General features: G+C 41.5%; 2 protein-coding genes across 3 annotated transcripts in view; one reads left to right on the top strand and one right to left on the bottom strand.

The window, feature by feature from the left end:
- Window positions 1-6,285, top strand: part of FBXL5 (F-box and leucine rich repeat protein 5) — a 37,656-nt gene extending 31,371 nt beyond the window's left edge. For both annotated transcript variants that reach the window (XM_074147303.1, XM_074147304.1), the window contains exon 11: window positions 5,633-6,285. In XM_074147303.1, coding sequence (XP_074003404.1) covers window positions 5,633-5,709 — 77 coding nt within the window. In that variant the 3' untranslated portion in view covers window positions 5,710-6,285. The remainder of the gene's footprint in view (window positions 1-5,632) is intronic.
- A 1,693-nt stretch (window positions 6,286-7,978) lies between these two features.
- The window catches only part of CC2D2A (coiled-coil and C2 domain containing 2A), a 59,708-nt gene continuing 51,031 nt past the window's right edge, over window positions 7,979-16,655 (bottom strand). Inside the window, exons 28-35 of the mRNA XM_074147636.1 lie at window positions 15,963-16,166; window positions 15,369-15,458; window positions 14,423-14,536; window positions 13,120-13,254; window positions 10,955-11,077; window positions 10,287-10,345; window positions 9,634-9,811; window positions 7,979-8,852 (exon numbers count right to left, since the gene is read on the bottom strand). Of these exons, the coding sequence (XP_074003737.1) occupies window positions 8,664-8,852; window positions 9,634-9,811; window positions 10,287-10,345; window positions 10,955-11,077; window positions 13,120-13,254; window positions 14,423-14,536; window positions 15,369-15,458; window positions 15,963-16,166 (1,092 nt within the window). The 3' untranslated portion in view covers window positions 7,979-8,663. The remainder of the gene's footprint in view (window positions 8,853-9,633; window positions 9,812-10,286; window positions 10,346-10,954; window positions 11,078-13,119; window positions 13,255-14,422; window positions 14,537-15,368; window positions 15,459-15,962; window positions 16,167-16,655) is intronic.

Here is a 16,655-nt window from a genome sequence, read left to right as displayed (position 1 = left end):
CTTCAGTCTTGCAGAACAAAAATTGGACCCAACAGCATGGAATTTATCCATCTTTGAAAAATAAAGATACTGCTTTCGTCTGTTGACATATAAGGGCTTTACTTTCACCTACAGCCTATTTTCAGATTTTTTTTTTTTGTATAAACACTGAACCTAACGGGGCACCTTACACACAGCTTTGTTGGAGGGTTTGCTGGGCTGGTTTGGTAGAAATGTTTGTTTGCAATTCTTCGATTTTTCATTGCAAATGCATCTAGTAAACTAAAACTAAAAAGGTTGAGCAGCTGTGGTTAGAGAGACTCAGTTGTGCTGTTGCACGGCACTAATACGATGCAGTTTTTATGAGCAGAGGCCATGAATTTGTGCACGGTTCCAAATTTATTTTCTGTTTGTTTATGGTTAGTATGACTTCAGTTCTTGGTTTGCGCACTGCTGGTGAGGATCTCTGCCTCTCTTTGCTCAACACTGGAAACTTGGAGTTGGATATAGCCCTCAGCTGCAGCTGAAAACAAATCTGTCAGTGTACGCCCCTTCTAATTGCTGATTGTGTTTAATATCTAAAACACATCTGAATTTCACTGAATTTTTTCGAGTTGGAAGGGACCATAAAGATCATCTAGTCCAACTCCCCTGCCGAAGCAGGATTGCCCAGAGCATGTCAGAGCATGTTACTCAGGACAAATCTGATTGAAAATCACACTGACCTCAGTAAGAAGAGTTTAATGTTCGAGTTACTTCTTGCCCCTTGGAAGTTATAGTTCCCCATAGGCTGTTTTGTCCAGCTGTGTTCAGTCTCCTTACTGTGCTCTCAGTTTTGAAGCCTGGGGTGCCACCAGCTTCAGGAGGAGAAAAATGGGGCTCCCTGATTTCTGCAGCAGCAGCTCTTTGCAGCTTTTAAGTATGATTCACTTTCTAGAGTTTTTAAATCATGTAGTCCTCAGGTGCTGTAATTAAAGCAATAGGGCATTAATGAAATAAAGTTGTGGTGATTCTGATGATTCACTCTTTTCTTCTGGCATTTAGAGGTTCATAGGTCATAGCTTGATCTGTCTTCCAGCAGTGGATCCAGGACTCTGCAATTTCTCTTTAAGATTTAGGGACTCCTGTGTGCAAATTTATATGGGAAAACATCATTGTTAGACTTCAAGAGTTTGGTCTCTCTTTAAGTTCTACAGATAAGCAAGGTGCTCTTATAAAGGTCTGTAAGCGTAACTTTTCCAAAGGCTGATAAAGAGTAGCACTTAGTAAACTCAGGTTGGAATTTAATATCGCCTTATATATTTTTTTTTTAAAGCTAATGCTTAATTTGATCACTCTTCTGGTAATTGCCCTGTAATGTACCATCAGATATGGTTTGCAGGGTTTGATGATGGAACCTCTCGCTGGTGGTGGCTGTGAAGAACTGCCTTCCCTTCCCTCCTTTGTGTTCCTCCCAGCTAATTCCTACTGCCTTCCTGTGGCCAGCATTAGTCTTTGTGTGGCCACTTGGTAAACTCAGTCAAGAACTGGGGTAGCCGAAAGCCTTTTTTTTTCCTCTTTTTTTTTTTTCTTTTTTCTCCTCTTCCTAGCTGGGTCAGGGATCCATCTGGCTGTAGACAACATGAATGTTTCTGCTGCTACAGGCGAGAGCTAGGACAAGTGGCTAAAGGGATGTGGTGGTGGCAGCCCGATCTCCTGACTGGAGCAGCTCTTTCATCATGCTCTGGGTTGTCACATGTTCGTAGTGAAATGACAAACTTCTTTCTAGGAAACTGTAACTAATTTTTGTTTTACTAGTACAGGTAACAAACGGGAGTAATCAAATAGCCGTGCTCCTTTCTTACATTGCAACACCTCTTTATATGTAGTTTATTTGAAAACTAAGCGCTGCTCATCATGAGTGAGCAGAGCTCTGTTCTGGGTCACCTGGAGCATGTGAGTTATCAGACGTGCATCTAAAGAGCATTACAATAATCCAGTTTAGAGGTAACTCAACCAGTGGCAGGTTAGGTGAGAATCTGATTAACTTCGCTTTCCCAGGTGAACCAGCCAAAACACATTTAATTTAGGCACTTTACTGCTAGAGCTTGTTAAGTCCTCACAGCCTGTAGGAAAGGAGGGACCCTTCTGAAGGAGATTCAGCCCCACTGTACGGTCTGAAATGACTGTCTCACTGGACAATAGAAAAGGAACTCTATACCGTTACCGTATTGCTTAACCCAGTGAATCGCTGAGGTGAGATGAATTGGAGACCTTGTATATAGAGGCCAAAGAAAACAGGAGTGTTTTTTTGGCAAGATTAAAGAGGCCATTCGAACTTAAAACACAGAGGTAGTTTGAAAGCAAAGTCCAGTCCAAACAAGGTCAGTAGCAAAGAGTGGGGAAATGGGAGGTTAGGAAGCCAGAGAGGTGTAGCCAAAAGTCAGTTGTAGGAAACAAAAATGGTCTCTGTGGCTATGAAAAGCAAAGGCATTTCAATTTTGCTATTTGTATGAAATGTAAAAAAAGAACAAGCTAAGGAGGGTTAGGGCATTTGTAGAGGAGAGAAATGACCTGTGATGGAGGAGATCAGTTGCTGTGTCAAAACATAAATTGTCATAACCCAGTAGCCTTACTGTTAAACATTGCTGACACTTACTACCTTGTTGTAATAAGAGCATTAAGTACCCTCTGAATTGCGGGAATTGCCTGTATATGCTAAGAAAGAACAGAGAGTGGCAGATTTCGGGAGATATGGTTTGAACTCTGAATATTTCATTTCCTCAGAGCTCTTTATCAGAGGATGTAAAGGATGTGATAAAATCAGTGACGGTGTGAGGAATAGACATGGGACAAGAAATGCAGCATGGGAAGAAGGGTGAACTTTCGCTGTGATGTAGTTAATATCATGTGTCTAATAAATTAGAAAATGAAGCTGTAAACTTTTCAGGTGATGCAGTTTACTTAGAAGTTTCTAAATTTTTGAGATTTAACTGGTTTAAATTTAAAAACTGAAAGCTAATTAAAGGATAGGAAGAAAGGGCAGGGCTTAATGGTTCTTGTTCAAGACGGACAGGAATCTGGGAGGTGACATCTCTCTCCCCGTTCCTGCTCCCCTAAGACTTCTTTGCCCTGATCAGTCGTACTCTGCCTTTCCGTTGCTGTTGTGGTGTAAGAAATGCAGGCAGTGATTTCCAAGTGTTTGAGTGGTGCTGAGCTGCCTCGAGTAATGATACCGGTGCTGAAGATTTCCAGAGGGACTTCTTACCAGCTTCCCGTAGAGCTGTATGTATGGATGTGTGTCTGGGCGGTCAGGAATAATCAAACTGTGATTGCATGAAACTGAATTCAGAGCTGGCAGTCGCAGCGTGGAGATGACTATTTCAGAGAGCTGTTGGTGCTAATTCTGAGATCTTTCCTGTTTGCAGCAGCAGCCACAAAAGCCACCAGTGTTGTGCCTCCTCAGGGCGCTGGGAACAAGATGTAGTGTGCTGCATGGTCCTGGAAGCCGTGGGGCACTCACATGTGGAGTACTGCGTGCGGTTTGGGTCTCCCTGTCTTGAGGAATGTATGTAAAGGAGGTACAGAAGATACAGAAGAGGTCCCCTAAAAAGAGATAGGGACCTGAGCAGCTGGCTTGTGAGGAGACACTCAAAAGGCTGGAATGTTTCAATATGGGAAAGGGGAGGCAGGAAGTGGGATGACTTTCCAGAACTGAGAAGGCAGCAGATGAGGTGACTGCGCAACAGGATCTCTCCAAATTCTGCAGTATTACCATTGGGCAACAGCAGATGAAGTGGGCAGGAGATTGATCTAAAGCAGATGCGCCACGTAGTGAACTTCTGGAAGTTCACTGTGGCGAACAGTTAGTATCAGCAGGTTTAAAAAGAGATGAAACAAATGCAGGCACAACTGAGCCTTAAACAAATACTAGAGGGAATGGACTTTAATGTCCCTACTGCAACGGTTAGGGATGCTGGGAAGACATAGAAGCCATGCACAGTGGACTTACATTGTCTCCCCAGATAACGCTTGTTGCTAGGGATGAAGGCAGGGTTAGACAGGCCATCGCTCACACCTAGAAGGGCAGGTTTTATGTTCCAGTTATGAGCATGGGGAAGAAGTTTCTTAAAAAGAGCAAGAAAAGGATAGGAGCCATTAAAGTGCATTGAGTATTCACTTCCTCAGGATGCTGTGGTTCTGTAGGTTTTGTGAACAAGCTTTTTACTAGAAAGGTGACAGTGGCTTCAAAACGGCTGCTGCGCTGCTTAGTTGGGGCAGTGGTGAGGAAGGTCAGCTGTGACTCGGGAAATGCCTCCACACGGAACACGCTCTGCTGAACCCCGCTGTTCAGAACCACACGGTCTCCTTTGTAAAGGACTTAACGAAGAAGCTTTTGAACTCTTAGCTTGTAAGTGACTCGGAGGACCAAAATTTAGTTCAGTTGAATAAAAAGATTTGAAAAGGGAAGAGTTTGTTGCCAAATGCAAAGTTAACTGTTTTTCATACAGTCCTTCATTATGGCTTTAGCTTTGTTTTATGGAGTCTCATCCATGTTAACTTAACTTTGTAGAATATTGCTCATCAGTGTGTGGAATGAAGCAGAAAGCTGATTTCCAGACACCAGGGTCTTGGAAATTAATTGAATGATGACTTTAAATTACTCTCCAAGGGGAAAAAACCAAGCCAGCCATAGCACGGTGCCCTAGTTCATTACATGATTTTGTTCGTCTTTTCTAAATGTATTAAAAACATCTTAAATATTTAATTTGTCTGAAATACAAAGGGGGGAAAATTTGGGTTGTCCCAGTCAGGTCTTTACCAGCTTGTTTTAGTGAACTCAGCAACCTCCTTCCAGTTTATGTTGGGAGCCCGAGTTCAGCCAACCTGAATGTCACCGTTCGTGTCTCTGAAGCAGGCGTGTGGCTGCAGGACACCAAATCCTGTAGTAATAACCTTAATAGTTTCTTATCTCATGATCACTTTAACATGTCAAATGAAAGGGATAACAGTAAGCCAAGGTAAGTGGAGGTGGGTGGAATTACAGCATTGGTTTATACTGTCTGTGCTCATAACTGTCTTTCTCTTTGAATGGCTGGTTTATAGCCTTACGGGCTTCTGAAAACTGCAGCGATACTGAAGGTGATTTTCTCTTTAGTTTTTGAATTTCCAGTCGGAGTACGTGAGGTCTCGCCAATCATGAAGTGTTCATGGAGGAAAAAAATCTTCCAGACTGAAAAAAACCCACTGTTTTCATTATAGTAGAAATAGTTTTGGAGATCATGGTTTCTTTGGTAATGCCATGAAGTCATCACCTGAATTTGAAAAACGGGAGTTAAATCTGCATAGTGAAAGTATGCCTCAGTTCTGGAAGCTGGCTGGGAGAGCTGGCTTAAACTGCATTTCCTGTTGCTCACCGTGCATCAGTGTTACTTTGAATGCGTTATCTTCACGGGACTAAGCTATCGGAGCAAAAATCTCTTGAAAAATAACTGTTCCAATCGAGGTTTTTATACTATAATAGTCCTGGCAGTGTTTCAGGCTTCACAGCGCTGAATCAGGTTTAGTGCATTAAAAAAACCGAGAGACGTACTCTGAGTGACCAGGTGATGAGAATTCTGCATCTAAATAAATGGCCTTTTCCTCTTTTCACATTTGTTCTGTTTTTGTGCAGGTCCTCATGCTGAAACCGCCAGTGGATGCCAGAATTTGCAGTGTGGTTTTCGGGCCTGCTGCCGCTCTGGCGAGTGACCCGCTGACTTCTGATCCTTTCAGTCGACTTCATTTAGCTGAGCAGGCTTCCTTTCATGCACTTTACTTACAGTTCGCATCTTGTGTTAACCATCCCCGGAGTGAGAGTCGTTACACTAGCCTGACCCCGCCCACAACTTCGAAATCTTAATTATGAGTGTACTGTACAGTGTTGTAACAATCTCACCAAATCTCATTTGGTTTGAAGGGTGTTGGGTTTTGTTCTACTTAATTTGGGGAAGATGGGAAAACATTCAGATTTTTTTTTTTAATGCCACTTTCTTCCGAGTTTGGCACTTAAATATTCTTTACAGGATTATTTTGTGTTAAGTGAATGGTGGTTTTTTTTTTTTATTTTGAATCCGTAAGTACAATATAAAGCTCTGCAGAGGATTTGAAATGTATTTGTTTGCATTTGGGTAACAATTCTACATCTTTAGGAGCTTTGTTTCTCCCCCTTTCCTCTCATCCCGAAGTCGTTCTTTATATTGCAAAACTAGGGAAATTCCCACCTTCCTTTTGCATTTGGTTTTGTATTTGGGCTTGAAAGACATACTCAAATAAAACATTCCCACCAACAAAACCTTTATGTAGCAGTTGACTATATATGTTTTCAAGGCGTACTATCCAGGCGTGCCGTACCAGTAGGCTGCAGAGATTGGGTGGGAGGGTGTTGCGGTGGTTGCAGAGCTGTGAACCTTGCAGCGTGCGTGGGGGCTTTGGTTTTGTTTCTTCTCGTGACTGTGTTAAGATGCATTTTTGAAACAATTTCAAGGGATGTCAGTTTCCGTTCTTACGGAATCCGTGGAAGACAATACGTTTCCCCCACAGCTTTGATTTTTAAAAAGACTCCTCACCGCATGGTAGGGAGGAAGAGAGTCTCGTTGGGGCTGAGTGAAACCTGCACTAGGAAGAGAGATGAGCAATGTACGAGTTGTGCGTGAGTGCATGTGGGGTGGTAGGGGAACAGCCCGCTGCAAGAGGAAGTGAGTTTTGTAGCCCATGGCAAGTTGCAAACTGCAGTGGCCACCTGCTTGTATGACCGGTGTGTCTGCAGGTTGTTTTTCCCGTGGGCAGAGGAGGGGTAGGTGGCAGCCTTTGTAGAAGGTGGACAGGTTTTTTTTTCCCCCCCATCCTGCCTAATTTTGAAGACTGACAGTATGTCAAACTGGTAATTTTTAGCTGTTTCAGTAATTGGATACATTCTTTTGAGTAGTAGTTCTTTAGGAGAGCGACCCTGGTGGCATAGGTAGCTTTCAAGATTCTTGGTGTCTGTGAAGTCAGCTTGCAGTTTATTGTAACCTCCAGCTACACCTACAAGTTTTGATACCATCTTGTTCCCTGTAGTACTGAAGAGTAGTAACGGAAGGAAAACGCCAGTGAATGTGGAGATGGTGCAGAGTTTTGGTTGTTTGTAGTTAACAGCTGAACGCGGGCTGGAGGCAGAACGTGCAGGGCTCAGGTAGAAGCCTACAGAAGAGGTACAGGAAGGTACCATGATTCCATCAGCTGCTGCTTCAAGTAAGCTGCGTTAAATTTACTTGGGTGTCCAAAGATGAGAGTACAGATGTGGCCATTTGCGTAATGCGGGCTGAGGCAAGAGGAGAGCAGTGAGGTACGTGGTGGGCTTTCTTGTCTCTGTCCTCGTTCCAGAACTTATGTTTCAGAGGCTGGGAAGGTGCAGATGGAGGTCCTCCTCCTTGCTGCTATGTGGTGTTTTCTGTGCAGATTGGTGGAGACACAGCTGAAGGCTCAATCAGCTGCAGAAAATTCTGTTCACTCACACACACCGTGTTTTTTCTTCACCCTTCTCTGAAGGAGAGTTGGACTAAACATGGGAGATGTCATCAGTGTTGTTCAGCAAAGCATGGTGTGATGATAGTGTACCTGCTGGAGGTTTATAGAGGGAACCTGTGGCAACCAGAGGCTTTAAACCAAAGATTTTGTGTCTAGCACTTATTAGATGGACTGTGTCTAGTTCAGAATTAAGCTCAAGAACAATCTTAACTTTGATATGTTCTGATGAACGTCCTAAGCTCTGCTCACCATCACTTTCACTTGGAAGAGTTTCATTAGTAAGGTAACTGCAGGAAAAGGACAGAAATATCTATCAGTATTAACAGCACCACCACTTACATACTAATAAGCAGATCTGATTTTTATTCTTTTGATAATCTTGTACCAGGATAACTCGCAGATAAAGTTTTCATACTCCAAAGTAATTTAATCAAGATCTTGTATAAAATGAATGAGCTTCCACTTAGGTTTTGGTAGGAATATTTATTAAATACTTCTGTCTTTAACTTTTAAAGAAAATGTCTTACACGTCTCCATGGTGCTGGCATTTGTACAGACTCTAAATATGAAGGAGCAGAAGAAGCAGCCTCTTAAAAATTGAAGTAGGGCCTTCACCACTGGCTCTTTGGTGCATGAAACTTTATTCATGGGTAAATAGTCCGTGTCTTCATTCAGGAACTTGGGTACTGGAAAACTGTAACTATCAGTTCTGTAACTGAATGACAGCGTCTTTGAAGATGAAGAAGGTCTGTAGATAAAATATGCTGATGAGATTAAAACATAGTCTTCAAGGCATGATTCCAGAAACCAAGTTTCACCTGAAAATCAGGCGGCCAAACTCTACCACTTCGCTCTGGAGTGTTGCTTTACGTGGGCACGTGTGATGCTTTTAACAGTGTGGTGTCCCACTGTTAGCTATAAAATACTGTGTAAAAATCACCTATTAGTACTGGAATTTCAAGCGGACAGGCTCTTCCTCAGCAGTAGTAAGTAGTATCTTTGGTGGTTGTAGGATGAGTAAAGCTCATGTGTTTGCAGCTACTAAAAATCAGGTTCTTGCTCTGTTTTTTGGGCTAGCTCAAATCAGCAATGTGGAAAAAGTGTTTATATTTACCCCCACAGAAGCAAATTTCTTGAGGTTTTCTGACTGGGGTATATTACCTATTTCGAACAAGTGAAGCAACATAAATCCATACAGAGAGAATGTTTTGGGGATAAGCGTGAATATAGACAGCTAGAGCAAATTCCACATTGGAAACATCAATGGTATGAACTCCTGTGCTGTGGACAGCTTCTATTAAAGGTCTGACTTCAGAAAATGGCATATGAATAGGAAATCCAGAGACCTGGAAGAAAGAAAGAGGGAAAAAAACCACGTAAGGTAAGAAGTAAAAGGTAAAGGCACCTGAATAAATACGTAGTTTTAAAAATCTGTTTTACTGTGCATGTAAATTTATCTTGTCTATCTAAAAAAGGCTATTTTGTATTTTAATACCACCTCCCTATTTCATATACTCCAGGAAAGCTTTGCCATTTTTCCTCTTTGGGTTAAGTTCAAAGTGAAGATGTTTAGAAATCCAGTAGAATAAAGTTGTATTATTGAATACCTACAGCATAACTTTGTTGCTTTTCTGCCTTGTAACTGGTTTTGATTCATCGTGTTCTCCTGTCTGCGCTGGCTGGGGATCTGAGGTGGCAAATACCTCCTGCCCATCATACATTTCAGGTCCAACAGGAACTGAAACCTCAATTCATTTGGAAAATTGCCACCAGTCAGCCCATGAGCATCCAGTGCTGGGAGACTGGGCTTGTATTTATGTATTGGGGGCAGCGACTGTTGGGGTACCACAATAATACACAAACAGTGCAGCCAATTTATCTTTGCATTCCTGTCTCTCTGTTCAACACACTTTCTGTCTCCAGCATCTACAAATAAAATAGATCATCACTCGTTCACTCTGTAAATATTACAATGGTTTAGCTTTGGTATAAAAGCTCTTCTGACTTTTGGTAGTAGAGGAAACAAACAGCCTGGGCCACTCTTCTGGACCACAGGGTAGTGATAGTAAATCCTAGGGATTTAGATTCCTGCTTCTGTGCCCAAGCCCTGTATATTCCCAGCGGTACCCTGTAGTCTCCCAGCTGTTTCTGCAGCTCTGCCTGATGGTCGTCTTCTATGTCTTTGCCTTGGTTTTGCTCCAGCAGCGGCAGAAAGTTACGCAGGGTAGAGGTACAGTATCTGTTCCAGTGGGTTAGGTGCCTTGGTCTCCATTCCATAATCTTATCCTTTAATATTTTTTCAATCCTGCAATAAAATATACCTATAGTTACAGTTCTGATACTGGACACCTCAGCTGATCTCCCTTGATACCTCCTTTGGAGGTTTATGGGGAACACAAATAACCTTAAATTTACCACTGCGGAAAAGCACAGCAAAGCAATGCCAATGTAGCTTTTTCTTCAGTAACAGAATGGGAGGGCAGGGACTTTAGAGCCCTTTTTAGTTCACGGTCTCCTCCCCACCCTCTACAGGAAACTGTACAGCAATGTTGGATCAGTTCCTTCTTTCTGGCAATCTCTATTAGAATTAAAAAGTTCACAGAACTATGCCTTCTGATTGTTATTACTACTTTTTTTTTTTTTTTTTTTAGGCCGTTCTCAATTCCAAGCATTGAAAGTGGGTATTTAGGACCTAAGTATGAATATGTTTGAGGAATGTAAGAAGATGTTCCACCTCTGGTGATCCACACTGACAGCATTTGTTTTAGGGGTAGAATTACCTGCCCTGTAGCTCCACCGCAGCAGCCTTGTCCGAATGCTGATAAACTAATTCTTCAGGCTAGCAAGAGATAAAAAGTTTAAATATTAAAAAGTGCAGTCTCTCTAGATGTACATCAGTAACTTCAGGAGTTCCCGCCTTGATGGTACTCGCATGAGTTCACAATTATGCTAAAAGAATCTATTATTTAGTAGAGACATAATAGAAACTTTAACTAGATGCCTTTTTTTTTTAAGTAAACATCAACTTCTTATACCTTCAAGAAACTTTATAGGAATTTGTTTCCTAAGGATGCGTGGACAGGTTGAAATAACACCTTTCTAGCTCTAAGACAAAAGTTGGCATTTTCTTTATACCACCAAGGTAGTTACTTTGATCAGTTCTGTTAAAAATTGGTCCTATTTACTTCACTGTTGCCCTGAGATCTTACGTAGATATTTAGAGGACAGATGTATGTTCACTCTGTATAAAACCAAATACTTTGCAGTATTCTTGCTTTTCTTTTTTTTTTTTTTTTTTTTTTTTAAGGAGTGCCTGGGAAAATCTGTTTAAAACTCGATGCTCTTACAGAAATATACTTAACCACAGAAGCCCAAAGAACTTAGTCTCTGCTTCTTCTGTTACGCCTGTGATCTCTCAGCCCCCCCAATGAAGTCAGTACATCAGTACCTGAACGCTGCAGAGCCCAGGGTACGGCAAACTTCTTGAAAAGAAAGACTTCCAAAGTTTTGGTTTGCTGATATCAAAACTTATCCTCACTGGGGAATCATGTTCTTGCATATTAAACCAAATCTACAAGAAAGCAAGTTTGTTTTAACTTTAAGCGTATGATCACAGCTGTGGAACAGGTTCCACTTAAGTGGCAATAAAATATTATGTAATCTTGCCCTCCTGTAGCAATTCCCAGCATGAGTTCTTACGAAACAAAGTGATCTTGTGTACTCACAGCTGACGGGCAACTTCTGTGTTACCACAGCAGGAGCGTGGTGCTGCTGAGTCTGGATGGAGACCAGTGTTTGAAGAGAGCTACTGGTGGCCATTGGCAACTCTTCCTGCTGCTGCAGCTTTGTCTTCTCCAGTATTTCCTTTTCAGCACCCCCATCCGCTCTGCACTGTGGCAGTTCTTACGCTTTCACAAACTTTCTGCCTTTACCGTCGCTTCACCATCACATGGTGCTGGGTTACAGTATATGACGGAATTCCTTCCGCTGTCCTGACCTGCATCTCCACCCCTCTGCATTACTACACAAGTCTCTTCCGATTACACACCAGTAGCTGTGATGCCTGGTAGGCTGCTGCACCGCAGCACCACTGCTGTTTGAAGCTTATGATGCAGAGTATCAGTAGATACTGCACACACAGCTCCTTTCTATATATTCTCTCATCAAGGGGAACCCGTGTCTGGCACTCCAGTGCTGTAGACATTCAGTTTGGTCTGTGTCTGAGCCTACTCTGAAGCACGCAAGCATTGGAGGCTTCTTGTTCAAAACAACCCTTAACTACTGCTAAGGCTGCACAACGTACCAACAATTAGTATGTGAATGTACTAATTAGTATGTGACCTTTTGTGACTGAGGGTTTTGTGCCCAGCCTCTTAAGACACAGCAGAGCTGGTTTTCCCTTGTTGGATATGAAGTGGCATCACTCTGCTGGCAGGACACGTGTTCCGTGACTGACAGACATTGCTGAGTGCTGTAGGTGAAGCTTAGCTCATCAGGGGTCAGTGCTGAAGTCCCTAATTGCTTCTTCCAGCAATTAACAGACAAGTTAAAAAAAAAATATAACTGTGCATTTAGTACTACTTAAACACAACCCCAACCAAACTCAACCACTCCCCAGAACGCTTTCAGTGAAAGACAGAACTGACACTTTTAAAATACATATGCTTTAGAATATTAAATTTTCACACAGTCATGATTTCTGTTTAGAATAAAACCCCAGAAGAGTAAGAAACAAACCAAAACTTTCAGTGCATGACACTTCGAATTACTTCTCCACGTATGTTTTCAGTACAGAAAATAAAAGCAAATGTTTGCTGTATTTTGGTGCGCAAGAGAAGCCTGGCTCACGGCTTCCTTAACAGTAGCTCCAAAAAAAACCGAGGAGCAAACTATCGTGTCCCTGTTTCTGTCCCCAGAAGCCGAGGGTTGGCCTCCAGCCAAGCCAGGGAATGCCCTGGGTTTCTGTCCCTCCCGACGCAGGCTCAGCTCTGCTGTGAAACACGCAGCTCTCACCATGTCTTCTCTCCCCCACTGCTGCTCTCAGAGGGTTTCCGGCCAGACAGTAAGTAATATATTGTGAACAGGCACTAGTATTACTTGTCTTTTATAGCTAATAAACAGGAGGACTTGACGCCAGGCAGAAAATCAATGCAGTTTTTGTGCCTTGTAGTGCCAGCTCTTGTGTTTTGCACATCGGATCATTCAGGGCTGTGCCCGCCATTCTGGATGCAACCCAAGCAACTCCCTTCAATATGCCTTATTTTTCATTTTTCGGCTACATTTCACCTGCAAACTATTAACTTTGCTGAATTACTACTCCTCAGCTAAGCAGTCGTAAACTTAGGCTGTGCAAGTTGGGAAACATTTAAGTAAAGCCAAATAACAAAAATTATATGAGTGGATGTCATGATCCACCTAAATGCTGATTAAAAAACCCCTTTCTTATTTCAAGTATTTAAAGTAGCTGAAAAACCTACTTAAGATTGAACAAAATCATAACATGACAGCATAAATATAGTTCACTGATGAACAAATGATGCATAAAGTCAAGAAGAAATACCGAGTTAACAGTTTTTAAGCATATAGAAATGTGGCAAGACTGGGCACACTCACATTGTCAGAGCTGATCAGACAATACACATTTTGTAAGGGGCAGAAAGTATCATACTGCCCATAAAAACATCCAGTACTGGGATTCCAAATTACGTACTGACTCTGCTCCAAAGTTAACACATACGCAGTTGGTCCCTAGGAAGAAAAAAAAAAAAAATGAGAGAAAGGTGTTTTAAAACAGGCTACAAAGACAGTGAAGTTTGTATTATTTGGAATACTAAATTTTTACTATTGAGGTAAATAGTACTTTTTTGGGCAAAATGGTGGGAAGAATTTACAGGTTCATTACAATTCAACCAACTAACACGTAATAATAAGTGTTGTCGCTTTTAGGTGTCAGAGAAATGTTAGACATGCGCAGCCTCAAGCCATTCTTAAAATAGAGAGTCTGAAAGTCTTCTTAGTTCATCCAGCAACTGCTGTGCAATTCTCTATGCAGGAATGTTTAATGGATGCCGCTTCAGTATCAGCGTGTCCTGCTTGGCTACTGCCACCACTCTCATCTCGGTGTTGCAGGACTGCCACCCAGGCAGCCCACTTTGTGTCTCATCCCTCAGCTTTCCCTCATACAGGCACAGAAAGGAATTTCCCAGCTGCCTTTTTTATATTCTCTATCAGGAATCCCTAAACCGCTCTCCTATTTTCTTGTTATTAATTTCCACACTTTCCAGGTACCTGGAAATACCTGGAATAATCCCCCTCCTTATAGCAATCATAAGGTGAATGCTTCATTAAGGACCACCATCTCCATCAGACTGGGAGTGGAAGGAAGGTACCCCAGTACCTGTTCCTGTTGTGCAGCACCTGAGAATGTGCTAAAGAAACTAGTCTGGACGGGGATTTTTACCAAAATTCTGTTTGGCAAAACTTTTACATGTGCTTGGTAATTTGAGATATTAATGGGGGAAATTTGCAGCCCAAAATCTGTAGCTCTGTCACAGGCCATGTATTCACCATTCAGGACTCGACGCTCTCCATTGCCTTCGTCCTGGACACACCATTTATACAAGGTAAAGGCCAGTCAAGATTTACGGATGCTTCATATCGTACTACAAGGATGACAGCTACTACCAAATGAAGCGTGGAAGCGTGGGTCCAGGAAAAAAAAAAACAACATTTATACTAAGATATACTTTCAACATTTTTTTTCCTCTCTGGAAAGAATCCATTCCAGCAGCACCAAGGTTTCCATAACTCCCTGGAAAAGCACGCTGGTAAAAAACAATTCTATCCATCGGTGGGAACCAAAGACATCTGAGAGTAAAAGCCAATGTTCAGACCAAAGAAAAGAAAATCCTCTTACCTCAGGAATAGCATTTGCAATGATAAGCCAGGCTTTTTTCCCCATACCAAGAAAATAATTACACAAGAGCACGGCGTGTTCTTCCTCATCTCCCGCCAGAAGATAAAGAAATTGCTAATTGAGATACAAAAAAAAAATAATTTAAAATATTTCTGTGCAGTTATCAACTGTGTTTTCAACTTACAACATTTAATAATATTTCTTAACACTTCTGAAGCAAAAGAGTCCTCTCGGATCTTCCCAGCTGAGCTTTGTGGCTTATTGGGCACTGTTTCAACATGCAGGATGCAGAGGGAATGCTGTGAAAATCCACGATGTAGATCTAAGATTTTACCACAAGAACCAAGGTCTTTTGTCCTTTGAGTTATTCTGAATTTTGCAGAATAGTTCTGAGACGGTAAAAACGTCATCTATGATTAACTTAATGCCTGCTCTTATTCTATAGATGATAGGACTTATATGTAAGTGACTAAGAACAGTAAATTTCCCATTATTGCTGCCATCACACACAATATTTTTTCTGCAGTTCCTTGGAACTACAATGATCAATTTTAAGTCTATTTTTACAGTCTCCATCAGTTGGCATCCTTTCACTTGTGCCTCAGGAAGCTTTTTGGATTGTTTTATAACTGAAAAAAAAAAAAAACCACCATGAAAAGCTTAAAGCCCACAGTGTTCTTAGGGTCAATCAATTGCAGCCTATCAAAGATAAAAAATTTTGGCTTGTATCAGGATGAGCAACTTTTCTCCAGCTTTGGTCCTCAGTCTTTGAAATAAACGGCTTACAAAGAAAAATAGTCCTCCCAATAATAGAATTACAGAATAATTTAGGTCTGAAGGGACCTCAAGAGCTCACCTAGAGCAATCTCCCTCCAAAAGCAGGGCCTGCTCGGATGTCACATCACATTCAAGAGGATAAAGAACTTCTGATCAATACATTACTTACGTCTGATGTACTCCATAAGTCACAAATCCCAGCAAATGACACACTATCTGGCAAAAAAGGAATCAAAGCAACGTATCGAGCCACCAATTCCTGCAAAAAAAAACAACCCCACATAGAGCAAGTCACCTCTTCAGTTCATGATGTGGATATGTAACAATAGTAGTATTACACCAGACGTGAAGCACAAACATCAGAAGCTGTTTCCACAGACATCAATGACAAAACACTGACTAAACTCATTACAGTAGCAACCAGATCATTTTAGAACTTATATCAAAGACTGATATGATTTACTCCCATTAAGGTTTGGCATAATTGTTTGTCTTTTAAAGGACAATACTCATGAATATACCTATTTTTTTTCCAGAGAATACAAATACCCTTTTCCAGCATCATCATGGATAGACTTGCTGCATGTCACACACAGTCATTACTACTTTATTTTCTATCTCCAGATTTTCCTTTACAACAAGTGTAGCTTGACAGCAAACAGAGAAAAATATTCCGTGCCTGTGGCCCCTGCATGTGTCTGTGCAGACACACACATTCTCAAATCTATATCCCAGAAACTTCACCTCTTTTCTAAGTACTTACTGCTGCCGTTTGAGAACTATTTGGGACGGCATCAAGCAGCTCCTGGGGTGGATTCAGAGGTTTGATGTATCTGGTAATAAAAACTGTTTTCCCGTTGAGGTCAATTACAGTCGTTAGGCACTGGCGGCTTGGAAACTTCGATGTACATTCCGCTTCATACTTTGCTGCTGCCTGGAGCAATTTCTCATCTTCTTGGGTATCAAACTTCAAAAGACAGTAGAATTTATATAAAAATAGTTTTATTTATAATTTGGGCTTAGGTCTTTACTGTGTTTGGCCTTATTTCACCATTTACAGGAGCATAAAAGATTGTAAAATTCTATCCTAATAGCATTTTGAACTATCCTTGTAGTATATATATACTTTGGTTCACAGACATATAAGAAATGTCAAAGTAATGGCAAATCAGGCCATTTGCATTTACTTATGAACACATGTAATGACCTGTACCTATAGCTGACTTTATTAAAGCACTGACAACGCAGTGAAAGTTATGGCCAAATGAAAGTGCAGGCATGAGTATGTAACAGCATGTATTAATTCAAAGGTAAACAATTATGGTTCGGTACTAACCCTACACCCTATTCACATCACACTCCATTAAAACACAATTGAGGTTAAGCATGAAATCCCAGTAATTTTTCTACAACTAATACTGCGATAGCCCTGCACAATGCCAAAATATTTGCAGAG

This window comes from Numenius arquata, chromosome 5 (assembly GCF_964106895.1).
Source record: "Numenius arquata chromosome 5, bNumArq3.hap1.1, whole genome shotgun sequence".
Taxonomy (NCBI): domain Eukaryota; kingdom Metazoa; phylum Chordata; class Aves; order Charadriiformes; family Scolopacidae; genus Numenius; species Numenius arquata.
The sequence above is the reverse complement of the archived record's forward strand: the minus strand, read 5'-3'. Positions and strand labels throughout refer to the sequence as shown.